This window comes from Ornithorhynchus anatinus, chromosome 4 (genome assembly GCF_004115215.2).
Source record: "Ornithorhynchus anatinus isolate Pmale09 chromosome 4, mOrnAna1.pri.v4, whole genome shotgun sequence".
NCBI lineage: Eukaryota > Metazoa > Chordata > Mammalia > Monotremata > Ornithorhynchidae > Ornithorhynchus > Ornithorhynchus anatinus.
The window spans coordinates 134,406,493-134,432,447 of record NC_041731.1 but is presented as its reverse complement, the minus strand read 5'-3'; the positions used below and the strand labels follow the sequence as shown (position 1 = coordinate 134,432,447).

The window sequence follows — 25,955 nt, the reverse complement described above, 5'->3', positions numbered from 1 at the left end:
TGGTCGCGTTCCAGGGGAATTGGCCCGGTTCTCTGACAGTCGACGGGTCGACGGTGTCCGGTGAACCCTTACCGTGTGCGGGGCTCCGTACTGAGCCCCGGCCGAGCGCAACGCAGTCGGGTCGTCAGTGAGCCGCTCGAGGGACAGGGCTCGGCCCCGACTCTCACCCGCCTTCTTTTTCCGGTCAGTCGGTGTGAGCGTCCAGTACAGTGCCTGTCAACCTCTGCACCAAACAAAAACTCCTCACTCTAGGCTTCAAGGCTGTCCATCGCCTCGCCCCTTCCTACCTCTCCTCCCTTCCCTCTTTCTCCCGCCCGCCCCGCACGCCCCGCTCCTCCGCCGCCCGCCTCCTCGCCGTCCCCCGTCCTCGCCCGTCCCGCCGTCGACCCCCGGCCTAAGTCCTCACACGGTCCCGGAACGCCCTCCCTCCTCGCCTCCGCCAAACGAATTCTCTTCCCCTCTTCGAAACCCTACTGAGAGCTCACCTCCTCCGAGAGGCCTTCCCACACTGAGCTCCCCTTTTCCCTCTGCTCCCTCTACCCCCCCCCCCACCTCTCCGCAGTTAAACCGTCTTTTCCCCCTTCTCCCTCCGCTCGTCCCCCTCTCCCGTCCCATCCCCTCGGCACCGTACTCGTCCGCTCGACCGTATATATTTTCATCACCCTATTTATTTTGGTAATGAGATGTACATCGCCCCGATTCTATTTATTTGCTATCGTTTTAATGAGACGTTCTTCCCCTCGATTCTGTCCATCGCCATCGTCCTCGTCCATCCGTGTCCCCCGATCAGACCGTGAGCCCGTCAGAGGGCGGGGACCGTCCCTATCTGTTACCGATCTGTCCGTTCCGAGCGCTTAGTCCAGTGCTCTGCACATAGTAAGCGCTCAAATACTATTGAATGAATGAATGAATGAATACAGTGTTCTCCGCCCAGTCAGCGCTGAATAAATGCTGTCACTTCTAGACGCGATCCCTGCCCTGTCCAGAGTTTTCAGTCCAGTGGGCGAGACAGACGTCGAAGTAAATTTCGGCTCGGGGAAGGGACGGAACAGAAGGGCTGGGAGGTCGGGGGGTGAGGATCAGAATGCTTAGGGGTACGGTTCCAGGGCACAGGTGATTATAATAATAATAATGTACATATAGTAAGCGCTTAAATACCAACATTATTATTATGTGCAGAGCACTGTTCTAAGCTCTGGGGTAGATACAGGGCAATCGGGTTGTCCCACCCGAGGCTCACAGTCTAGCGCTGGGGGAGATACAGGGTCATCAGTTTGTCCCACGTGAGGCTCACAGTCTTAATCCCCATTTTACAGATGAGGGAACTGAGCCCCAGAGAAGTGAAGTGACTCGCCCACGGTCACACGGCTGACAGTTGGCAGGGCCGGGATCCGAACCCGTGACCTCCGGCTCCCGAGCCCGGGCTCTTTCCGCTGAGCCCCGCGGCTTCTCTAATACAGATGCAGAAGGGAGAGGGTAGGTGGATGGGGAAAGGAGAGGTTAGTCGGGGAAGGCTTCTCGGAGGAGACGTGCTTTCAGGAGGGTTAGCGGGAAGAGGGGTGGTCGGTCGGAGAGGAGCGGGGTGGGCCTTTCAGGCCAGGGGGAGGACGTGAGCAAGGGATGGGTGGCGAGAGAGACGAGATTCATTCGTTCTATTGTATTTATTGAGCGCTTACTCCGTGCACACCATTCATTCATTCAGTAGTATTTATCGAGCGCTTACTATGTGCAGAGCACTGGACTGAGCATTGGAATGGACAATTCGGCAACAGACAGAGACGGTCCCTGCCCATCGACGGGCTCACGTTCCAGTCGGGGGAGACGGACGGACAAAAACAATAGCGATAAATAGAATCGAGGGGACGGACATCTCATTAACAAAATAAACAGGGTGATAAAGATATATACATATGAGCGGACGAGCACAGTGCTGAGGGGAGGGGAAGGGAGAGGGGGAGGAGCAGAAGGAAAGGTGGGGGAAAGGCTTAGCTGAGGAGAGGTGAGGGGGAGGTCAGAGAGGGAGCAGAGGGAAAAGGGGAAGTTCAGCGTGGGAAGGCCTCTCGGAGGAGGTGAGCTCTCGGGAGGGCTTCCAAGAGGGAAAGGGAGCGAGTCCGGCGGAGGCGAGGAGCGAGGGCCTTCCGGGACCGCCGGGGGACGCGGCCCGGGGGTCGACGGCGGGCCGGGCGAGGACGGGGGACGGCGAGGAGGCGGGCGGCGGAGGAGCGGGGCGGGCGGGGCGGGCGGGGGAAAGAGAGGAGGGAGGAGAGGTAGGAGGGGGCGAGGGGACGGAGAGCCTCGAAGCCCAGAGTGAGAAGTTTGTGTTTCGTGCGGAGGTCGATAGGCACTCACTGTACTAAGCGCTTGGGAAGTACCGTTCAGCAGCAGATGGAGACAGTCCCTGCCCACAACGGGCTCACAGTCTAGAAGCGGGGAGACAGACATCCAGACAAGTCCACGGCCCCGGCGAGCAGGTCGGTGGTAGAGGAGCCGAGAGGGCGGGCAGGGCTGAAGTGGGAGAGGAGGCAGCTCGGTGGAAAGAGCCCGGGCTTGGGAGTCAGAGGTCGTGGGTCCCAAACCCGGCTCCGCCACCTGTCGGCTGTGTGACTTTGGACAACTCGCTTCCCTTCTCTGGGCCTCAGTTCCCTCATCTGTAAAATGGGGATTAAGACCGTGAGCCCCACGTGGGACAACCCGATGACTTAGAATCTCCCCCGGCGCTTAGAACGGTGCCTGGCACATAGAGAGCGCTTAACAAATACCGTCGTCGTCAGAGGAGCGCGGTCAGGTAGGAGCGGGCGAGCTTGACCCGGTGATCTTTCATCCAGTCGGTCGTATTTATTGAGCGCTTACGGTGTGCGAAGCGCGGTACGGGGCGCTTGGCCTTTACGACCTTTGATCTTGAAAGGGATAATGGATTTGCGGTTTGTGTTTTGTTTTTTGCGTCCCAAGTCCCCACAGGTAAGCAGCACTAGCAGTAGTTCTTCCGAGGCGGATGATGAAGAAGCGGATGGCGAGAGCAGCGGGGAACCACCGGGAACCCAAAAAGAGGATCTAGCGCTAGGGAAAAGGGCCCCGAGGAAAGAGGAAGCCAAAACGGACAGTCCGCCCCCGGCTTACCCCACCCAACAGGTACGTGCCCTCTCTGCCCGCCCGGGCTCCGGCTTCCCGTTACTGACGTGATCTCGCGGTGATGATGACTGTGGTATTTGGTAAGCGCTTACTCTGTGCCAGGCCGGGGTGCTTTCAAGCAGATCAGGTGGGACGCAGTTCCTGCCCCACGGGGTATCTCCAGTCTTCATCTGGTGCCCGGGGTCAGGGAGCTGAGACCGAAGACCTCAGTTGGGCAGCGGCTCCTGCCTGCGGAGGGAGCGGGCGGGGGGGTCCCCCCCCGCTTCGCCAACTCCCTTTTGGAGGGAGAAGAAAAACCGTCGAACCTTTCCGTCCGGTTTTAACTAGAAAAGGAAGACGATCGATTTTGTCTTTTATGAACTGGAGGTCCATCCCTGATTTTTATCTTAAGGTATTTTTTGAGAGCCTACAACCTGCCAGGCACCGCGGTAAGCTCTGGAGTAGGTACCGGCTGGTCAGGTTGGGCATAATGCACGTCCCACGTGGGGCTCGCGGTCTTGACCCCCATTTTACAGATGAGGGACCGAAGCCCAGAGAAGTGAAGTGGCTTGCCCACGGTCCACACAGCAGACAAGTGGCGGAGTGGGGACTAGAACCCATTTCTTTGTGATTCCCAGGCCTGTGCTCTCTCCACGAGGCCCCGCCGCTTCTCTTCTTGCATCCTTCGGTTGCTCGGAAGAGAGAGTGCCTGGTTTTGACGTCAGACATTCGTCTTCGTGACTGTGTGATGATCTCATTCAGGCTTGAGCGCTGTTAAGTCCCTTTTGACGTTTTGTTGTCCTCCAGATGTAATTTTCCTGGCTCATTTAATCGGGGAGGGCTTTGGCGTAGGTCGTCGTCACTGAGGGGAGCTTGTTTTTGCGGCTGGACCCATGGACCAAACCGGGATTCCCGATCCCGTTCCCGGTTCTCCACAGGCAGCCCAGTCACAGCCGAGTCGCTTAGTCACCTCTCCCTCTTTCCCACCTTCTGCAAAATAATAATAGTAATTGTGGTGTCTGTTAAGCGCTTACTACGTGCCAGGCACTGTACGAAGCGCTGGGGTGGATACAAGCAAATTTAGGGGTGGACTCAGCAATCATCCCTCTGGTCACCCGACTTCGGTCAATCCGTTGTATTTATTGAACGCCTACCGTGTGCGTTCACCGTACTAAAGGCTTGACTCGGTACTGGACTTTCCTCAAGGCTGTGGTGCGGCTAATAAAGCGGTGTTCATAAATGGGTCTGAAAACGAGTTAATGAAAGGCAAGAGCAGCCCGGCAGTGGCTTTCATCCCCACGGTGCGGAATACTTCGTCTGGGGAGGTGGGGGAGGGAGACTTTTCATCTGGGAGATCTTTCTTCCCTGTTGAAAATAACAGCCTCCCCCGCAGATGGCGGGCAGGTCCCGGCTGAGATGAAGCATAGGTGTCGACCTCGGTCAGGGATCGTTCAGATGTTTTTCGGTCCTTTTTCCGTAAGTGAACCAGATTTGGGTTCTTCCAAGACGGTGACCCATCCCCCCGCCAATTCTTGCATCGAGCCCCCAGCAGACAGCCCAGGCCGGCTGATTCCCTTGGGGAGGAATCAGGCTACGAGGAAGGCCTCCCCACGGTTTGCGGGGGAGGAGGAGGAAGCGTTGAGATGTGTGCATGTCGCGGGGGGCGATTCGGACGCCTTCCACGTCGTCTCCGTTGACGGCCTCGGCCCGGATTCGATGTAAGGAACGAACGATGCCGAGGAGGCGGCCGGCCGACTCCCTCCGGGTGTCTGTTGTCCGACGAGAAAAGAATCGGGGAGGAGCTGCGCGTTTTGTGGGTGGGCCGTTGTCCCGTTGTCGGGCGTGAGCGGAAGAGGTCCCGATTGAACTCCCCCTGGTTCTTCTGTTTGAGAAGGTCACTGCCTCTCCCTGCCTCAGTTTCTCCTCCTCTTTGCCGTCAGAGAAAACCTCCTTTTTTGGTCTGCCCTGATTTCTTTCGTTCAGAAGGCAGCCTCCCGGTCAACGGATGTGTCACGCATTTTGGTGTTGGCATCGGTGAGTCCCAGAAGAGACGGGGAGCCTGACTTCGAGCTGGAGATTTTGCTCCCCCTTGGGAAACCGAAGCGGGATTCCGCTTCCGAAGTGCCCTCGGACTCGAGCCGAGCACGGTCCCAAGCGGGAGGCCTCACCGATTTTGACTCCTCCTCTGCCCTCGGCCTTTTATCCTCCTCCCCGGCGGCTTTCTGAGTTTCCCCCGCCCCCGCCCGCCCATTCCTGCCCCTGCTCGTCGAGGAACTTGGAGACCCCGATATCTGTCTGCTGAAATGGTAAAGATGCTTGATTCCCGGTTGTGCCCAGTAAGCGGTCACTTCTCTTTCGTTTGTAGGCTGACCCGGGTCTCAATACTTGCGAGTGCCATGTCTGTAAGCAGGAGACTTCAGGTCTGCCCGCCTCGGCCCTCGCAGCCGGACGTCTTCCCGCTGGCCACCAGTTCATGAGCCCAGAAAAGCCTGCACATCCTGCCCTTCACCTCTATCCCCACATCCACGGACATTTACCTTTGAATACTATGCCTCACTTGCCTCGTCCTCTCATCCACCCCACTTTGTATACCGCCTCCCCTTTTGCACACAGTAAGGTAAGTCAGCCCAGGAAAGGTTCGAGCGTCGCGGTTCTCTCCGGGAAAGCGGAAACGAGGACCGCGCCTCCCGCGGGCAGACGGGAAAGCCGGAGGGCGGGGAAGGAGATCGCCCCTCGGCTCAGCCCCCCGGTACATCCTCTCCGCTCGGGGAAAACCCGAAACCCACCTCCCCGGTGGCGAAGAGAAAGCGTGGGCCCCCGGGTGATTAACTCATTCACGAACAGCTACGCCTCGCGGTTTTGCGGGCCGGGATCGTTCAGTGGTGGGGCGAGTCAGGAAGGCGTTTGGCCTTTTTTGCGACAGTGCTTCCGTCCCCTAGGATTTTCTCAAGGCGTGAGCTTCCCGCCACCGTCCCCGTCTTCACCAGTGTGCCGGGTTTTTTCACGGGAGAGTTTCCCTCCATGCTATCATAAGAGAATGGGGGCGTGGGGTATGTCGGTGATATTTGAGCAGTTCCTCTTGGCAGAGTGCTTGGGAGAGTAATAGTAATACGACGGTGACGGTATTTGTTAAGCGCCTACTATGCGCCAAGCACCGTTCCGAGCACTGGGGGAGATAGGAGGTGATCGGGTTGTCCCACGTGGGGCTCACGCTCTTAATCCCCATTTTACAGATGAGGTAACTGAGGCACAGAGAAGTGACACAAGTGGCAGAGCCGGGATTAGAACCCACGACCACTGACTCCCAAGCCCGGGCTCTTTCCCCCAAGCCACGCTGCTTCTCACAGTGCTGTAGAGTGGGTAGACACGATATCCCTGCCCACAGGGAACTTAGTCGAGAGGGCAAGGTGGACATTAAATTATGGAGAGGGCAAATGGCAGGGTAGAAGGATATGTCCGTAAATGGGGTGGGGAGAATATCAAAGTGTTTAAGGGGAAGGGACCCAAGCGCGTAGGCCGGGTAGAAGGAGGGGTGACCAGGGGAGATGAGGACGTCGTCGGGGGGGCCTCTTGGGCGAGATCTTATTTGCGAAGGATTTTGAAGATGGCGAGAGCGGTGGTCTGTTCGAATATGAAGGAAGAGGGTGGGTGGGGGCAGGGGGTCGGCAGCGGGCTAGAAGAGCTTGCGGTACAGTGAGGAGGTTCGTTCATCCATTCAGTAGTACTTATCGGGCGCTTACTATGTGCAGAGCACTGTACTAAGCGCTTGGAATGGACAAATCGGTAACAGAGACAGTCCCCGCCCTCTGACGGGCTCACGGTCGAATCGGGGGAGACGGACAGACAGGAACAGTGGCAATAGATAGAATCGAGGGGAGGAACATCTCGTTAAACCAATAGCAAATAAAGAGAATCAAGGTGATGTACATCTCATTAACAAAATAAATAGGGCTTAAGTAGCTTTAAGTAGGAGGTTGGCGTTGGAGGAGCGGAGTGAGCGTGCCGGATCCGGGTGGGATATCAGTGAGATAAGGTAGGAAGGGGAAAGCTGATGGACTGCCTTGAAGTCGATGGTAAAGAGGTTCTATCTGATGTAGAAGTGCGTGTGGACTGAACTTTTTTTTTTTTTAGAAAATGGTCTGGGCAGCGGAGTGACGTGTGGTGGAGGCACAGGAAGCAGAGAAGTCAGCAAGGAGCCTGATAGAGTAACAGTAATAATGTTGGTATTTGTTAAGCGCTTACTACGTGCAGAGCACTGTTCTGAGCGCTGGGGGAGATCCAGGGTCATCAGGTCGTCCCACGTGAGGCTCACAGCCTTCATCCCCATTTGACAGATGAGGGAACTGAGGCCCAGAGAAGTGAAGCGACTCGCCCACGGTCACCCAGCTGACGAGTGGCAGAGCGGGGATTCGAACCCGTGACCTCTGACTCCCAAGCCCGGGCTCTTTCCACTGAGCCACGCTGCTTCCCCCAGAGCAGTCGAGAGGGATAGAGTAACTGCCTGTACGAACCCGGCAGCCGTTCGGGTGGAGAAGGAAGGGCGGATCTAGCGAAAGTCGTGAAGGTAGAGCCGACAGGATCGGGTGGCAGATGGAACGCGCCGGTCGAACGGGAGAGGTTAGCCTGCCGAAGGTACGGGCTTGTGAATCAGGGCGGAGGGTGGTGCCGTCTACAGAGGCGGGAAAGTCTGGGGAAGGACAGAGTTTGGGAGGGAAGGTGCAGAGTTCCAAAGCGTGAGGGGTCGGCGGGACACCCGTTCCATATTGGACCTGTAAAGTGTGAGGTTGTCGGCGGGACATCCAAGTAGAGATGTCCCGAAGCTGGGAGGAAATGGGAGACTGCGGAGGAGACAGGTTGGGGCTAGAGATGTGGGTCGAAACCGTGGGGGCGAGGGAGGTCCCCAGAGAAGTGGGTATACGGAGGGAACACGGTGGGGACCGAGCACCGTTCCTCACCGTGAGAGGTTGGGAGGCACGGGAGGAATCCCCGAAGAGGCTGCGATGAGCGGCCAGAGAGACGGGAGGAGAACCAGGAAGGGAAAGTGTTAGCGAAGCCGAGGTTGGATATCGTTTCCAGGAGACGGGGCCGGTCGGCGGTGTCGAAGGCAGCCGGGAGATCCGGGAAGAATAGGGTGGAGTTGAGGCCGTCACATCTGGCGAGAAGGGGGTCGGCGGCCACCTCGGAGAGGGCGGTGTCCGTGCAGTGAGTGAAAAGGGCGGAAGCCGGATCGGAGGGACCTGAAGGGGAAGAAGTCGAGGCAGCGGATGTAGAAAACTCAATCGAAGAGTTCGGAAAGGATCGGTAGGGCGGTGATGGGGAGATGAGGGAGCCGCGGGGGAACCCGACCGTGTCGGACAGCAGCGGGGAAGGAGCCGGATGAATCGATAACAGAGCCGTGGCCCGAGTGATTTTTCCGAGCCGGGCAGTTGATTGGGATTTCAAGGAGACTAAAATCGTTTCCTAACGTCTGCGTGGGGGGGTCTCTGTCCTGTGATCTGTGATGACGGCACAGCGTTCATTCATTCAGTCGTCATTCCTGAGCGTTTACTGCGTGCAGAGCACTGTACTGAGCTCTTGGGAGCGGACCCCGCAACAGAAACCGGACGCGTTCCCTGCCCACGATGAGCCGAGTGGGTATTCGTTCCGCTGGCGAGGGCGATCACTAAAACTGGCCATTTGGGGCGCGCACGATGTCAGTAGCCCAGTCAATACAATCTCTGCTCTGATTAGTGAGAGGAATCATAATAATCATTTCTGTTACGGTATTAAAGCCCTTAATACGTGCCAGGTATCGTCCTGAGCACCGGAGTAAATCCCAGGCGGTCGGGTCAGACCCACAGTCCGTGTCCCACGCCAAGTTCACGATCTCAGTAGGAGGGCGAACGGGATCGAGTGCCCATTTGACCGAAGGGGAAACTGAGGCACAGAGCAGCTAGGTGGCTTGCCCAGGGTCAGAGTCAGGATTAGAACCCAGGTCCTCAGCGTCCCAGTGCTTTCCGAGTCATACTCCTCCACTCGCTCTTCAGCAGAAGACGATTCAATTGAGAGAATCGATCGTTCACCCCCCCCCCCCCCCCCCGCTACCGTGGTATCGTTTTTTTTCTCGGCCAACGGTCTCCGGGCCTGGGTTCAAACCTAGAGCGACCCCCCAGGGATGTGTGAAGGGGCAAACCGAGTGTTCGCAAATTTTCGATTCCTAAGCATCCGCTGAGCAGGGATTCGTCAGTGTGTGAACCTCGTCCTCATAGGAAGGTATTTGGATGAAATGTTGCACAATATAATAAGAATAATAATAATAATGGCGGTATTTGTTAAGCACTTACTATGTGCAAAGCACTGTTCTAAGCGCTGGGGGTGGGATACAAGGTGCTCAGGTTGTCCCAGGTGGGGCTCCCAGTCTTCATCCCCATTTTACAGATGGGGTCACTGAGGCACAGAGAAGTGAAGTGACTTGCTCAGAGTCACACAGCTGGCAAGCGGCGGAGCCGGGATTAGGACCCGCGATCCCCGACTCCCAAGCCCGGGCTCTTTCCACTGAGCCACGCTGCTTCTCTGCTATCTGGCCGATACTGTTAATAATGGTGATAATAGTCACCGTTATGGGATTAAGCACTTACTCTGTGCCAAGCACTGGGGTACATTCAAAATAATCAGGTCAGACACAGTCCGTCTCACATGAGCCTAACGGTCCCCATTAGGAGGAAGAACGGATATGGAATCCTCACTCTCCATCTGAGGAAACCGAGGCCCGGATCCTCTGTGACCTGCCCGTGGCCTCTCATTCAGTCAGTCGGTCGTATTTGTTGAGTGCTTACTCTGTGGAGAGCACTGTACTAAACACTTGGGAGAGTGCAATACAACAGTAAACGAACACATTCCCTGCCCACAACGAGCTTACGGTCTAGAGGGGTGGAGACAGACATCATAATAATATTAATGATGTTGGTATTTTTTAAGCGCTTACTATATGCAGAGCACTGTTCTAAGCTCTGGGGAGGATAGAAGGTGATCAGGATGTCCCAGGTGGATCTGACGGTCTTCATCCCCATTTTACAAATGAGGTCACTGAGGCCCAGACAAGTGAAGTGACTTGCCCACAGTCACACAGCTAACAGGTGGCGGGGCCAGGATTCGAATTCATCGCCTCTAACTCCCAAGCCTGGGCTCTTTCCACTGAGCCATACTGCTTCCCTTAGTGGTAGATGCAGTGATTTTTTTTTCTTAATGGTGTTCGTTAGTTAATTGATGGTATTTGTTAAGCATTTATTATGCTCCTCGCACTGTAAAAAGTGCTAGGGTAAATCCAAGCTCAGCGGGTTGGACACAATGTCTGTCCCACATGGGGCTCACGGTCCTAATCCTCATTTTCCAGATGAGGGAACTGAGGCCCAGAGAAGTGAAGTGATCGCCCACGGTCACCCAGCTGCCAAGTGGCAGAGCCGGAATTCGAACCCGTGACCTCTGACTCCCAAGCCCGGGCTCTTTCCACTGAGCCACGCTGCTTCTCTGAATGCAATCATTCCCAACTTTTGACTTCCTGTATATATTTTTTTTTAACGCGCTGCCTTCAAGGGCCACTCAGGAGCTCTTTATGGGTCTAGAATTTCACCACCTCTCTGCTTGCAAATCTGCTCATCTGTGGCTAACTACAGTTCAGGGGAGGGAGACCTCCCAAACCGTAATTTTATCGGGTTCCCTGAGAGGCCCCCCCCGTTGTTTTTCCCAATCGGACTTAGCGGTCGGTCCCCTCGAGGGACCTCCCATCAGTGACCCTCAGGTTTGAGCTTGGGCAACCAGAGGAGGAGTTTGGCACGGCAGATCCTCTCCCCGGTGGAGCTTTCTTCCTCCATCTGTGAGGAGCCAAAAAAACCAACCGACAAACAAAAAAAAACACCCCAGCGCCGTCAATCTTCAGCAAATGCCAAGGAAGCTAATTTCTCAATCTTGTCTTCCCATGTATGTCCGTCTGGGTGACTTTTTTTTTTTTGGAGAGAGTCTGTTGCCAGCTTTTCTTTATATGTCTTTTATAATTTTGAGTTTGGGTAATTGTCCGTGAGATATGGAGGCGAAAGAACGGGGGATCGAATTAAAACAAATCTAATTTAATGCAGTTAAAATCGAATTTTCGATCGTAAAAAAAAGATCGAACCCCGAGGTGACTGAGGTGAATAATTTATTTGTCGAAAAAGGGAAATGGATGCCTTTTTCAGCAGGTTTCTTTTCCTGAGGGAAACTCAGAATTTTAACATTAGTGTATTTTAACGAAGTAGTAGATAAGCGTCGACGAATCTCTCTTTGAGCGTTTACTGTGGGCAGAGCACCGTAGTGAGTGCTTGGGAGAGTATGATGCAGCCGAGAGACCCGTTCCTTGCCCACGAGGAGCTTTCAGTCTGGAGAGGGAGGCAGACATTAAAATGAATTACCGACGTGTAGGTAGCGTGGGGCCGAGGAGAACGTCAGCTGCTCAAAGGGGACGGATCGAAGTGCGTGGGCGACGCAGACGGGAGAGGGATTAGGGGAAACGAGGGTTTAGTCGGGGAAGTTCTCTTGAAGGAGATGGGATTTTTATAAGGCTTCGAAGGTGGGGAGAGCGGTAGGCTGGCGTATTCGGAGCGGGAGGGTGTTCCAGGCCAGGGGCAGGACGTGGGCAAGGGGTCGGAGGCGAGATCGAGGCTCAGTGAGTAGGATGGTGTCGGAGGAGCGAAGTGAGCGTGCTGGGTTATAGCAGGAAATCAGCGAGGGTAAGGTAGGAGCGGGCAAGGTGATCACTTCAGTAAGGAATTTCTCCTTGATTCTGAGGTGGGTGGCGCCTCTGGAAGAATGGGGAAAGGTGAACTGAACGGTTTTGTAGAAAAGTGATCTGGGCGGCGGAGCGAACAGTGGACCGAAATGGGGAGAGAGAGGAGGCAGGGAGGTCGGCGAGGAGGCCGATGCGGTAGTCGTGACGGGATAATAATAATAATAATAATGATGATGATGCCATTTGTTAAGTGCTTACTATGTGCCAAGCACTGTTCTAAGCACTGAGGGGGATACAAGGTAATCAGGTTGTCCCATAGGGGGCTCACGGTCTTCGTCCCCATTTTACAGATGAGGTCACTGAGGCACAGTGAAGTGACTTGGCCAAGGTCACACAGCTCATAAGTGGCGGAGGCGGGATTAGATCCCATAGCTTCTGACCCCCAAGCGCGGGCTCTTTCCACCGAGCCACGTTGCTTCTCTGATAGGAAAAGTGCTTGGATTAAAGTGGTAGACGTGTGGATGGAGAGGAAAGGGTGGATTCTAGCGATGTTGTGAAGGTTGAACCGACAGGATTTGGTGACAGATTGAATCGGTGGGTCGAATGAGAGAGTTGAGATGAGGATAACGCCAAAATTTTTAACAGGAATTAGAGACTTAGAAGGCACTGTACGTGAAAATATATTTGAGAGACTTCAGTATAAACTTGCCCTCCAGATTATTGATTCCAGGTGGAACACTTCAGAATTACTTTTCAAATCATGCCCTTTGCTTCTTTTCCCTTAATATACTACTAACTTAGAGCTGTTATGAAAGAGTGTATGCTGTGTTCCATTTTTTAAGAAACCACATCTTCCTTTATAGTACTAACTGTTCTGGAAGCACCTGAAGGCATCTCAAAACTCTGTCAATGAATCAGTGGTATTTACTGAGCACTCGCCGCATAACTTTTTATTTCATTCATTCCTTCAGTAGTATTTATTGAGCGCTTACTATGCGCAGAGCACTGTACAAAGCGCTTGGAATGGACAGTTCGGCAAGAGATAGAGACGATCCCTGCCCAGTGACGGGCTCACAGTCTAATCGGGGGTTTGTTACGGGCTTGCTACGTGCCAGGCACTGTACTGCACGCTGGGGTAGGTTCGAGATAACCAGGTTGGACACAGTCCCTGTCCCACACTGGGCTCACAGTTTCTCACATTTAACAGAACTGAGAGGGAGTGAAGTGGTTTGCCCAAGGTCCCAGAGCGGACAAGTAGCAGAGGCAGGGTTAGAACCCAGGTCCTCAGGCTCCCAGGCTTATAGCCTTTCCACAGGACTAAGCTGTTTTCTCCTTGGAATGAAGATCACGCCCGTTGTTGGGCGGGGATTGTCTCTATTGCCCAATTGTCCGTTCCAATCGCTTAGTACGGTGCTCTGCACATAGTAAGCGCTCAATAAATACGATTGAATGAATGAACAATAAGGGTGGCATTTAATTGCTTACCATGTGCCAGGCACTATACTGAACGCTTGGAGAGTGCAGTAGAGACACTCTTGATGGCAGTGTTCCAGCTAATTAGTTGAAAGACGGAGCAACTGGTGGGATGTCAGTGCCGTTGACCTTACTCACACCTTTCCCATAATAATAATAATGTTGGTAATTGTTAAGTGCTTATTATGTGCGGAGCACTGTTCTAAGCACTGGGGTAGATACGGGGTCATCGGGTTGTCCCACGTGAGGCTCACAGTCTTCATCCCCATTTTACAGATGAGGTCACGGAGGCCCAGAGAAGTGAAGTGACTCGCCCACGGTCACACAGCTGACGACTGGCAGAGCCGGGATTCAAACCCATGACCTCTGACTCCCAAGCCCGGGCTCTTTCCACGGAGCCACGCTGCTTCTCTGTCCACCCATGACCATAACTAGGCTCACCAAGGTCACATACCACCAGCCAGATCCTTCCCAGTGTCCGGCAGCTAGAGTCTGCAGTTATAATAATGTTGGTATCTGTTAAGCGCTTACTATGTGCAGAGCACCCGTTCTAAGCGCTGGGGTAGATACAGGGTCATCAGGTTGTCCCACGTGAGGCTCACAGTTAATCCCCATTTTTACAGATGAGGTGACTGAGGCCCAGAGAAGCGAAGTGACTTGCCCACGGTCACCCAGCAGACGAGTGGCAGAGCCGGGATTCGAACCCATGACCTCTGACTCCCAAACCCGGGCTCTTTCCACTGAGCCACGCTGCTTCTTTTTTCAACTCTCTTTAACCCCTGCCCCTTCACTCCCCCTCTGAACTCACGTTGGGTTGTTCTCCTGAGGCAGAATCCTATCGTCAGCCCCGTGTCTGTTCCACGACGGAGCGGTTGAGAGTGGGGAAGAGTCTGGTGCGAGTGTCCTTCAGTTGCAGAGCGTCAAGGGAGGAGGGCTACAAACCAGTGGGTCTATTGAACCTTTGCTTTTTTTCCTCTTTTTCTTTTCGGCCTGGGGCACCAGGCTTTTGCTCAGCTAGTGCATTTTTGAAACGATCGGGAGCTCATTGACTCCAGGTTGGTCTTCCCGGATTCCAGTGATTCTGGAAGATAATCTAGTTAGCATTTTGTGAAGCGTTCTCGATGTAGGATGGCGTTTCAGCGACGGCCCTCGATGACGGAAAGCGTTTTCCATCGGGGCGCGGGCCTGGCGGAGTGCCGTCGGCCGTCGGCGACTCCCTCAGAGCCGGCCCGACTTCCGACGCCCCACTTTTTCAGGGAACGGAAAGGCGGGAACCCCCGGGGTCCTCTTTTGGACAGGTCGGGATCCCAGGGGGCTGGAGGGGGTCCCGCCCCCGATCGGGAGCCGGGTAGAATGTTCTGTGGACCGTGCGATTAGAAGGTAATGGCTGTCATCTTCTTAGGCTTTACCGCCGGCACCTGTTCAGAATCACACCAACAAGCATCAGGTATTCAATGCATCTCTTCAGGACCATATTTACCCAAGCTGTTTTGGAAGTTCTCCAGACTGGAATAGCTCCAAGTTTATAAGTCTGTGGGGATCAGAAATGATGAATGACAAGAACTGGAATCCTGGTACTTTTCTGCCAGACACCCTTTCTGGTAAGGAGGTGGATTTCCACTTGACATTTGGCTGCCGCTTTCTTTTACTTCTCCTCCCCCGCTCCTCCTCCTAATCTGAATTTAGCTGCTTGACACCTTAGATGACAGGCTGTGGTTGGAGTCCCCAAAATGGCGGGATTTGTACCGCTCTGGCCGGGGCGCGCAGCGGGGAGTATGCTATCGCGTTTCTTTGACCCAGGAAGGGATTTGTGAGGGGAATATCTTTCGCTTCCTTGCGGATGGGCGTCTATTTCCCGTAGTCACTGAATGATAATAATGTTGGTATTTGTTAAGCGCTTACTAGGTGCAGAGCACTGTTCTGGTAGACACAGGGTAATCAGGTCGTCCCACGTGAGGCTCACAGTCTTCATCCCCATTTTCCGGATGAGGTCACTGAGACGCAGAGAAGTGACGCAACTTGCCGCCAGTCACCCAGCTGACGAGTGGCAGAGCCGGGATTCGAACCCTGACCTCTGATTCCCAAGCCCGTGCTCTTTCCACTGAGCCACGCTGCTTCTCTAGACTTTAGTGGCGGGGTGGGGGGATGCCGTTTGTGGGTGACTAACAGAGCAGAGGCCCCTTTAATGTGTTGGGGGGGATCGGACCCCAAAACAAGTCGCCTGGACCTTGCTCATTTCTCCAGAGTCCTTAGACGTAGCTACGGCCGTCCGTTTCTTCCCACGGCGGGAGTCCAGTGCATAAACACCCTTGATTGATTTCAGGTTTCTGGTTCTCTCCCGATCAGTTAATCCGTGGGATTTATTGAGCGCCTGCCGTACGCAGAGCCCTGAACTAAGCGCATGGGGGAGTACGGTAAAACAGCGTTAGTAGGAACGTTCCCACAAAGAGCTTACAGTCTAGAGGGGGAGACAGACACATGAATATAAATAAAACAGGGATATGGGGCTGCGGGTGGGGGAATCCCGAGCGCCCGAAGGGTAGAGATCCAAGTGCAGAGACGCAGAAGGGAGAGGAAGGTGGGGAAAAGAGGGCTTCATCGGGGGAGAGGTGACCTTGGGAGGGTTCTGAAGGTGGGGAGAGCGGTGGCCCGGCACATAAGGAGGAGGGAGGGAGTTCCAGGCCCGAAGCCAACGCCGAGCTGCCCGGTCTTAGCAGTTCTGTAGCGCCGTAGCCTCCGGCTTCCGGCCGCCGCCTGCTCGATCCTCATTCTGCCACCCTTCTCCCTCCTCTCTGAAGGCAGCGATCTCTTGGGGCCAGCGCTCTCGGAACTAAGGCCCGAAGCCCTTCCCACTACATCTAGTACCGAAACGGCTGCCGCGGCTGAGGGCAAAGAGAAAAAAAACGCAGCCAAGAAGAAGTGTCTGTACAATTTCCAGGATGCCTTTATGGAAGCCAATAAGGTTGTCATGGCAACATCCTCTGCCACTTCATCCGTCTCCTGCACCGCCACCACGGTGCAGTCCAGCAGCAACCAGTTTAAAGTGTCGTCGAAGAGGCCTTCGTCGATAGGTAAGGACAGCCGGCCCTTTGAAGCAGCCATCGGAGAATAAGAACGAGAGCATTTCGTCGTCGTCATCGGTGGTATTTATTGAGCACACGCCGTGTGCAGAGAACCGGACCCAGCGCTTGGGAGAGTTGGTAGACAAGTTTCCTGCCAAATTTACGGCCTAGAGGTAGTCGTTAAGTGCCGCCTCTGTGCCGAGCGCTGTTGTTCATTCGTTCGGTCGTATTTATCGAGCGTTTACTGGGTGCGGAGCACCGTGTTACGCGCTTAGAAAATACAGTACAGCAATAGAGAGAGACAATCCCTGCCCACAGCGAGTTCACGGACTAGAGGGCTAGACAGACATCGGTACAAGTAAATGGGCTTCATTATAAATAAATGAAATTATAGATATATACGTAAGCGCTGTGGGGCGGGGAGCGGGGAAGAGCAAAGGGAGCGAGTCAGGGGGATGAGGAAGGGAGATTCATCCGATGGGTCGTATTTACTGAGCGCTTACTGTGGACAGAGCACTGTGCTGAGCACTTGGAAAGTACAATTTGACAAGCGATAGAGATAATCCCTACCCAACAATGGGCTCACAGTCCGGGGGGTGGGGTGGACAGACGACAAAATATCAATAGCATCAATTTAAATAAGTAGAATTATAGATATATACACATCATTAATAAAATAAATAGAATGATAAATATGTGCACACAAGTGCTGTGGGGCGGGGAGGGGGATCTGAGGACAAGCGGGGCTTAGTATGGGAAGGCCTCTTGGAGGAGGTGAACCCTCACTGTGGCTTTGAAGGGGGGGAAGCGTGATAGTTTGGCAGATGTGAGGAGGGAGGGCGTTCCGGGCCGGAGGCAGGACGTGGCCCAGGGGTCGACGGCGGGACGGGCGGGAACGAGGCACAGTGAGGAGGTGAGCGGCGGCAGAGGAGCGGGGCGTGCGGGCTGGGAGAGAGAAAGAGAGAAGGGAGGGGAGGGAGGAGGGGCCGAGGGGGTGGACGGCTTGGAAGCCAAGAGGGAGGAGTTTTTGTTTCGTGCGGAGGTCGATGGGCAACCACTGGAGGCTTTTGAGGCGGGGAGCGACAGGCCCGGAGCGTTTCTGTAGGAAGATGATCCGGACAGCGGAATGAAGAACAGACTGGAGTGAGGAGAGACAGGAGGAAGGGATACCAGAGAGGAGGCTGACGCAGTAATCCAGTCGGGATAGAGCTTGTACCAGCAAGATAGCAGTCCGGATGGAGAGGAAAGGGCGGATCTGTGGTACGGGTTCTTGTGAGCCGAAACACCGTCAGGTCGAGGGAGAACGCACAAGGGTTATGAACGGCTGTTCAGCCGAGTGTGAAGTCAGTCCTGGGTGGCAAAATGGGAGCAACTCGCTTTCAGAGGGCCAGGTATCCGATGGGTATAATTCTCATTATTTGGTAAACGTTACTATGTGCCGGGCACCGTTCTGAGTCCTCAGGGACGGTGGAAGTGAATCCGGTCGGACAAAGTTCCCGTCCCACGTGGGGCTCGCAGTCTAAGTAGGAGGGAGAACGGGTTTTGAATCCCCATTTTGCACTTGAGGCACAGAGGAATTTAAGTGACTCCCCTAAGGTAACCGATTGGCAGAGCCGGAATTAGAACCCAGGTCCTCTGACTCCGGTCCGGTGCACTTTCCACCAGGCCACAGTGCTTCCCGTTGAATCATCTGCTTATTGTTATATCGTACTCTCCCAGGTGCTTAGTACAGTGCCTTGCACACGGTAAGCGCTCGAAAAGTACGAAAGAACGAGTGGATTGAATGCTGGTGAAAATGTGGTTGGCTCAGGAGGGTTTCTGTGGTTGATATCGCTGTCTGTGACCCCCTCAGACCGAAGGCTCGGTGTTTATTGTTATAGCGTACTCTCCCAGGCGGCTAGTGTACTGTTCTGCACGCAGAAAGTGCTCAGTGAGTACGATCGGTTGAACGAATGCCTCTTTCTCTTCAGAAGTAGAAAGTAACCGCTTTGGTGTCTCTCCATTTAGGTGAGGTGTTTCACAATATCAATAAAGAGGATCATAGACATTCTGCCCCGGTGGCCCCACGAAACAGCCCCACGGGTTTAGCGTCCCTTCCTTCTCTGTCTCCCGCCGCCGCCGCCCTCTCGCCGGCCTCCGCCCCCCACCTCCCAAACCTCGCCGCTCCCCCCTTCCCCAAAACCGCCGCCACGGCTCCGGGCTTTGTGGATCCACATTCCAGCCTCTGCCCCACCACGGTCCCCCCTCCGACGTCCACCACAGACAGCTCAGTGAGCGCACCGCCAAGTGTCTGCAGGTGAGATGGCCCGGCGGGGATGTTGGCGGCGGGCGGGGGCGGGCCGGGGGCGGGGAGCGGCCCCGGCGTCGAACCCAGACCCCTCGGGGAGGCCGCCACGCCCAGCGTCCGCGGGCGAGGTGACGGGGACGTTCACGGCGGGGGGACGGCGGCCGGGGCGGTCGGGGGAACAAGCCCCAGAATCCGACCCAGACGGGTCAGTGAGAGCGTCGCCGGGATGACGGGGACGTTGTGGGGGGTGGAGGGACACCCGACGTCGACCACAGACAGCTCAGGGAGAGCACCGCTGAACGTCTGCAGGTGAGACGACCGGGAGGTTTCCGTTGGGGCCGGGAGGAGGGCGCCGGAGGGGTGGGGACGAGGGGAGGCCGGGGCGGCCCCAACGTTGAGCACCGGCAGCTCAGTGAGTGTCCCACCGGGTCCGCGGTTGAGATGACCGGGTCGTTGCCGGGGGTGGGGGGAGGCGGGGAGAGCCGGGGGCCGGAGGGCCTACTGCCGCCCAGCGCTTAGAACGGTGCTCGGCACGTAGTAAGCGCTTAACGAATACCGTCGTCACCATTATCATCATTATTACTGTCCCGGTAGACGCTGTGATCCCGCCGGCCACCCTGGGGCCGTGGAACGGAGTAGAGGTGGTCAGAGCCGTCCGTCGGCTGGCCGGGGACGGACGGACCGAGTGGCCGCCGTGAAAGCCGGGGTGGGCTCTACCCCAGGGCGACGGCGGCCCCGGGCGGAGGCCGGGCGAGCCCGGCGGCGGCTCCCGCGGCCGGCCCCCCGAAGGGTAGATGGGGAGCGGTAGGCGGTCACCTCCGCCCCGGGGGGCCGGGGCTCCGGCGCCGTCTGCCGGGCCTCTCCAAGACGAGCCGTCTGTTCCTCACAGTGACCCCGATTGTGAAGGTCATCGCTGTGAAAACAGCAGTGCTTACGATCATCAGCAGTACGACGGAGAAGAGAGTCAAGATGAAGACAGCTGCTCAGAGCACAGCTCAAGTACCTCAACCTCCACCAACCAGAAAGAAGGAAAATACTGTGACTGTTGTTACTGTGAGTTCTTCGGACACGGAGGCGTAAGTTTTCCACCTTTCCCCTCGGGCCCGCCGACGCCCCACGGGCAGCTGGGTGGGATCGTCGGGTAGTAGGGAGCAGTCGATGGATCCGGTCTCCCCCCACGGCCCCGCGGCTGCTCTTCACGGCCCAGGCCTGGGCACGATGGGGAGCGGCAAGGGAAGGTGCCCGGCCGGGGGAGGGGACGGGCCGGGGCGCCCGGAAGGGTTGACCGCTCAGAGGTGCCCGCCACGGGGCACGGAGCGTCGGAAGCGACCGGCCTCCCACGAGAAAGCCCGGGCCCGGAGAGCGCGGAGAACGAAAGGGAGAATGAGACCCCGATAGAGCCTGCGAAGCCCTCCGGGGTTTCCGCTCAGGCCGAAATCAAGCGTCCAAAATCCGGCGCTTGAACGAAATGTAGCCGGAAAGGCTGAAAGTGATTTTTATCGCACGTGAGCCTGCCGGAAAGCGTGGGAACTGGTGTCCTTGGGGCCGTTGGGCATAAAGGTATGGCGACTTGGAATCCCGTGAGACCGATGGACACGACGCCGAGTTCCACTTGGGTTTCGGAACCTCCCGGGGCCGACGCTCCTTGTACCGAATGTCCTTTTCTGATTTCCTCAGCCACCGGCCGCACCCACTAGTCGAAATTACGCAGAAATGCGGGAGAAGCTTCGTTTACGTTTGACCAAGAGGAAAGAAGAGCAGCCCAAAAAACCAGATCAGGTCTCCGAAAGGGAGAGTGTCGTTGACCATCGAAAGGTGGAAGATTTGCTGCAGTTTATAAACAGCTCGGAGACCAAACCAGTAAGCAGCACTCGGGCAGCCAAGCGAGCGAGGCACAAGCAGAGAAAGGTATAAATGGAGGGGACACCCCACCCCCACCCCCTTCCAGACGCCCCAGGGCTTGGGAAGATTGCATGTGTGGAGAGGTGGTGAGAAGGATCTGCCGGAACACTCTCCCCACCCCCACCCCCCCCCCCCCCCGAAAACCCCAAAGCACAGCGGGGCCTGTTTCCGTCTACACTTCTGTGGGGCGAAGGCAGGCTAGAACCCCACGGATTCGGCTCCAGGGAGAAGAGAAGCAGGCGGGACCCGAGGCCGGGAAAGAGGGGTTGGTCACCGGGATTCGGGGAGGCAGGAAGGGGGCGAGACCCGAGGCCCGGGGAGAGGGGCAGCCCGGAATCAAGGGAGGCGGGACGGAGGTGGGGCCCGAGGCCGGGGAATGGGGGTGTGTGGGAGGGGAGGATTCGGGCAGGCGGGAAGAGGCAGTGGTCACGGCCACCGGCCGCACCCGCTAGTAGAAGCGCGGGAGCGGCTTCGTTTACGTTTGGCCCCGAAGAAAGAAGAGCAGCCCCAAAAAACAGATGAGGACTCGTGGGTTTTCTTCTTGGGGACCGTTCGGAGGGTCTTGGGTCCCCGGGAGGGGTGTCCGGGAGTCCCGTTGGGCGAGGGCGGCGGCCGAGCCCGCCCTCGCCTGCCGCGCCCCGCTTACCGCCCCCTCCTTGGTGGCCGGGCTGCGCGGGGCGGGCAAAACAGTAAGGGGTCCCGCCTCTGGGCCTGGAGCCAGCAGTGGGAACCCTACCGCTGCTCCTCGGTTTTAGGTGGACCCTGATAGGGAGGGTCTCGCGGAAGATTGATCCACGGGCCCGTCTTCTGCTCGAGCAGAGGAATTTCAAGCCAAGGGGGAGGTTTCAGATCGCGGGCGGGCTGTGGATTGGGGGTTGCTCTTATGGGCTCCCATGGGCAGCCTCCTGGCGCCCCTCCCTGCCCCCTCGGGCCGCCCAGCCCCCTTTGACGCCGGGGGCTCTCTCTGCAACTTGCCTCCCCTCCGGCTTTCATCGCCCCAGGGTGGGGACGGAAGGAGAGACAGCCAGGTGCGTCTCAGTCGGGCCAGTGAAGGAAGGAGCGGTTATTCTCCAAGCTCCCCGCAGACACTTGGCTCGCTCGTTCGTTCGGTCGTATTTATTGAACGTTTACTGTGTGCGGAGCACTGTACTAAGCTCTTGGAAAGTACAGTTCGACCAGAAAGAGAGACGATCCCTACCCAACAGCGGGCTCCTCAGTAATGGTGTTTGTCGAGCGGTTCCCCCGTGCGGAGTCCTGTCCAGCAGAGTTCGTAGGAGCATTCGCTGCCTGGGACGAGCTCGCAGCCCCACGCGGCAGGCAGTTTCTCCCCGCAGACTTGGCGCGTCAGACCACCGCCCTGCGCCCCCCGACCCAGGGATGGTTTTCGTTGGCGGCGGCAAGTAGGCCCGTGCTGGCCCCTTCTCAGATGGCACCGGTTTACACGCCGCACACAGCGCTCTGCTCCGCTCCTCGAGAGGCATGTAAATTAGTGGGTAATTCAGAATCTGCTAGGTCAACCCAAAGTCGCTCAGCTACCCGACAAGGAGGCCAGGGCCCGAGAGCCAACCGGTCAGTCAGCGGTATTTGTTGAGCACTTGCTCGCTGCCGAGCACTGTCCAGAGGTGACAGCCACTCTAGAAGAAGCGCTCCGATCAGTCGGTCGGTGGGTTTTTTGAGCGCTTACCGTGTGCGGAGCACTGTGCCGAGCGCTCCGTCCGGCGGGATGGCTTTCGGCTGCCCTTGGGGACCCTCAGGCCCCAGCCAAGCACCCTCAGCGGGCCCACGCCCCAACGCGGAGGGCACCCTCGGTCGACGCGGCCGCTCCTCCGGGAGACCGGCGGGGGTCCCCGGACCGCCCTGCCGCGAGGCGGGCGGCCCTGAATAATAGTGATGGTATTTAAGCACTTACTATGTGTGAGGCGCTGTAATAATGTTGGTATTCGTTAAGCGCTTACTACGTGCAGAGCACTGTTCTAAGCGCTGGGGTAGATACAGGATAATCAGGTTGTCCCACGTGAGGCTCACAGTCTAAATTCCCATTTTACAGATGAGGTAACTGAGGCTCAGAGAAGTTAAGTGACTTGCCCACAGTCACACAGCTGACAAGTGGTGTTTCCTCTGAGTCCCGCTGTAATAAGCACTGGTGTGGATACAAGCAAATTAGTTTGGACCCCGTGCCTGTCCTGCACAGGGCTCACGGTCTCCATCCCCATTTTACAGATGGAGGAACCGCCCCCACCATCCCCCATCCCCAGCAGAGAGGGGACTCCCAGAAGCCTTCTAATAATGATAGCAATGTTGGTATTTGTTAAGCGCATACGGTGTGCCAAGCACTGTTCTGAGCGCTGGGGGAGATACAAGGTCATCAGGTTGTCCCACGAGGAGCTCGCAGTCTTCACCTCCATTTTCCAGGTGAGGGAACTGAGGCACAGAGAAGTTAAGTGACTTGCTCGAGGTCACACAGCTGACAAGCGACAGAGCCGGGATTAGAACCCACGACCTCTGACTCCCAAGCCCGGGCTCTTTCCACCGAGCCACGCTGCTTCTGGCTGAGCCACCCCCTCACGAGTGCCAGGGCAAATCCGGGGCGAGGCCAGAGGACGGCCCGTCCGAGGCCGGATCAGGGAGAGGGGCGGGAGAGCCCGGTGTCCTGGGGGAGTTTCAGAGCCTTCAAGAAGGGAGTCTGATCGTCCGCTCCAGGGCGGCGGGCCGGCCGGCGGGGCCTCGAGCTTTTCCAGCCGGTGGGAGCCTCTCTGGGCTTTAATAAGAAGAATTACGGTATTTGTTAAGCGCTTACTGTGTGCCAGGCGCTGTTCTAGGTTAGATACAGGGTAATCGGATTGTCCCGACACACTTTCAATCCCCATTTTCCAGATAAGGTCACTGAGGCCCAGAGAAGTGACTTGCCAAGGTCACACAGCAGACACGTGGTGGAGGCAGGATTAGAACCCACGTCCTCTGGCTCCCAAGGCCGAGTTCCTTCCGCTGAGCCACCCTGTTTTGCCTCTGGAGGGATTGCCTCTGACCCCTGGAAGCTTTCAGTCCTTGCCTGGATGGGAGGGGATTTTTTTTCACCCCCTCTCTTCTCAAACGTCTGGCCCTCTGTCCGGGCACTTCCGTCGGGAGATAGAGACCATCTCCCGCTCCAGCCAAATTCCCCAAAATGTTTTGGAGACGGGAAGTTCTTGCCTTTAGCGAGGACCGACTCAGAGGGATTGACTTCAGTTGGGCCAACCTGTGTCCATAAAGGGATTTCTTTATACGCTCGGAGGGCGAGGGAGACCGTGAGCCGGTCGTGGGCAGGGGTTGTGTCCGTTTATGGATATATCGTACTCTCCCAAGCGCTTAGCGGGGTGCTCTGCACCAGTAAGCACTCTAGAAATAGGATCGAGCCGGTGGACGGAAGGCCGGGGGCGGCGGGAAAGGAAGCCGGAATGGTAACTCGCTTAGTGTGCAGTGCTCTGCGCACAGTAGGCGCTCAATAAATACGACGGAATGATTAAATGAATAATGCACTCTTGGGTCCTCATTTCTCGCGTGTCCAATTTACGCGTGTTTCTGCGTCAGCGTCGGAAATCCATCCATTCTGGAAATCTGCGCTTGCTGAGTAATATCGCTATGGTGCGTACCGTTCGGCCCCTGGTTTTTACGGCATCTCCGAGGCGCTTGCTCTGCGTCGAGCACTTCTGTGAGTGCTGGGAGGATGCAGGTTAATTAGGCTCGATGCAGTCCCTGTCCCTCGTGGGGCTCGCGGTCCTGAGGAGGGAGGGCGGGTATTGAATCCCCTCCTGCAGTGGAGGAAACGGAGGCACAGAGGAGCGCAGTGACTTGCCCGGGGTTTCACAGCGGGCAGACGGCGGAGCCAGGATTAGAACCCAGGGCCCCCGGCTCCCAGGCCCTCGCTCTATCCACGAGGCCACGCGGCCTCACGTGGCCGTTGGAGTATCGCCCCGTAAACGGCGAGCTCGAACCAAGTCGTAGCAACAGGCAGTCGACGCTCTGTTTTCTTCACGCCTGTACGGAGCACACTGCGAGATATTGCAAGTGAGGAATGTACTCTGACTTCACGGACGACACGTGTAAGCGGCTGAGTTGACCTTGTTCAGTGTGCCGAGCCTTAGCCCGCGGGGGAAAAGAGGGCCGTTTGGGCGTAAATCTCCAGACAACGAGTAATCGTATCGCGACGAATTCGCCCGAACGCGACTCGCTGGCCCGCAGAAGCGCATTCATTTTGGCGGGTCCGTTTTCGACGTCGGGCGTGACGCGGCCCCTCCGGAGGCTCCGTTTAACGTTCCGCGGCGCGGCCGATCTCCCCTTCCCCCGTCCCGCGCTCAGCACGGCGCTTCGCACGCGGTCGGCGCCCGATAGGTCCGATGGAACGAGTCCCGGTCCCGCGAGAGGCCGATCGAGGTCGGAGTCGCGACCGGGGGTTAAGGCCGTCCGACGGGTCGACCGTTTGGGGTCCTCGCCCCCGCCCCGACTGACGCCCTCCCCTCCCTGTCTTTAATAGCTAGAAGAGAAAGCTCGCCTGGAAGCGGAGGCCAGAGAACGGGAACATCACCAGCTCCTCGAAGAACAGAGGCGGCGGGAAGAGGAGGAAGAGGAGAGGCTGAAGCAGGAGTTCCAACGTCTCCAAGAGCTGCAGCAGCTCCGGGCGCTGAAGAAGAAGAAAAAAGAGCGAGCGGGGAAGGACTGTCCCAAGGCAGACCCGCTCCCTCGGAATTTCCAGGCGGCCAAGGAGTCGGAGGCCGGGCCCGGAGAGCTGCAGAACGGCGTCCCCGAGCCTCCCGCCAAGGTCGCCGCCCCGTCCGGCCCTGCCCTCCCCAGGCCGGCCGTGCCCGTGGGGCAGAGGGCGGGGCCCGCGCCGGTGGTCTGCGGGCTCCCCGACCCCCCGAGCCCCGGGGACTCCAAGCTCCTCTTCCAGAAGGAGGCCAGGGCGAAGCAACCGGAGCCGCTCTCTTTCCTCCTGGACATGATGCACCGTCACCAGGAAGGGGCCGGCAAGCCCAAGCTCAAGCCCGGCGGCAGGCCCGGCGGCGAGGCCCCCCGGGCCCCCGAGGCGCCCCCGCCCAGGACCAGGAACCCGGCGGAGCCCAAAGCCAAGGCGGCGGAGCTCGGCTCCGGGCCCGAGCCCCGCAGGGAGGAGAAGAGAGTCAATACGAACAACAACAACAAAAAGCAGTTCAATCACGTCAAGGAGGAGAGACCGGCCCCGGGCCCGAGGGAAACCACCCCTTCTCCCAGCGAGCAGCAGCCGCCGCCCCAGCAGCCGCCCCAGCAGAACCACAAAATGGCACCGGCAGACTCTCCCCAGCCCAAGGGAAGGAACAAGAAAAACAAAAAGAAGAAAGGCGACAAAGTCAGCAATTCGATCGGTAAATAC

General features: G+C 57.0%; 1 protein-coding gene across 4 annotated transcripts in view; it reads left to right on the top strand.

The window, feature by feature from the left end:
* FAM193A (family with sequence similarity 193 member A) overlaps positions 1 to 25,955 on the top strand; it is a 178,073-nt gene that overhangs the window by 126,701 nt on the left and 25,417 nt on the right. For 2 of the 4 annotated variants that reach the window (XM_039911955.1, XM_029062573.1), the window contains 8 exons: positions 2,950 to 3,129; positions 5,474 to 5,725; positions 14,724 to 14,922; positions 16,120 to 16,392; positions 18,391 to 18,679; positions 19,560 to 19,746; positions 20,348 to 20,578; positions 25,083 to 25,947. In XM_039911955.1, coding sequence (XP_039767889.1) covers positions 2,950 to 3,129; positions 5,474 to 5,725; positions 14,724 to 14,922; positions 16,120 to 16,392; positions 18,391 to 18,679; positions 19,560 to 19,746; positions 20,348 to 20,578; positions 25,083 to 25,947 — 2,476 coding nt within the window. The remainder of the gene's footprint in view (positions 1 to 2,949; positions 3,130 to 5,473; positions 5,726 to 14,723; positions 14,923 to 16,119; positions 16,393 to 18,390; positions 18,680 to 19,559; positions 19,747 to 20,347; positions 20,579 to 25,082; positions 25,948 to 25,955) is intronic. The other 2 variants (XM_029062570.2, XM_039911954.1) reach the window with 2 other exon arrangements.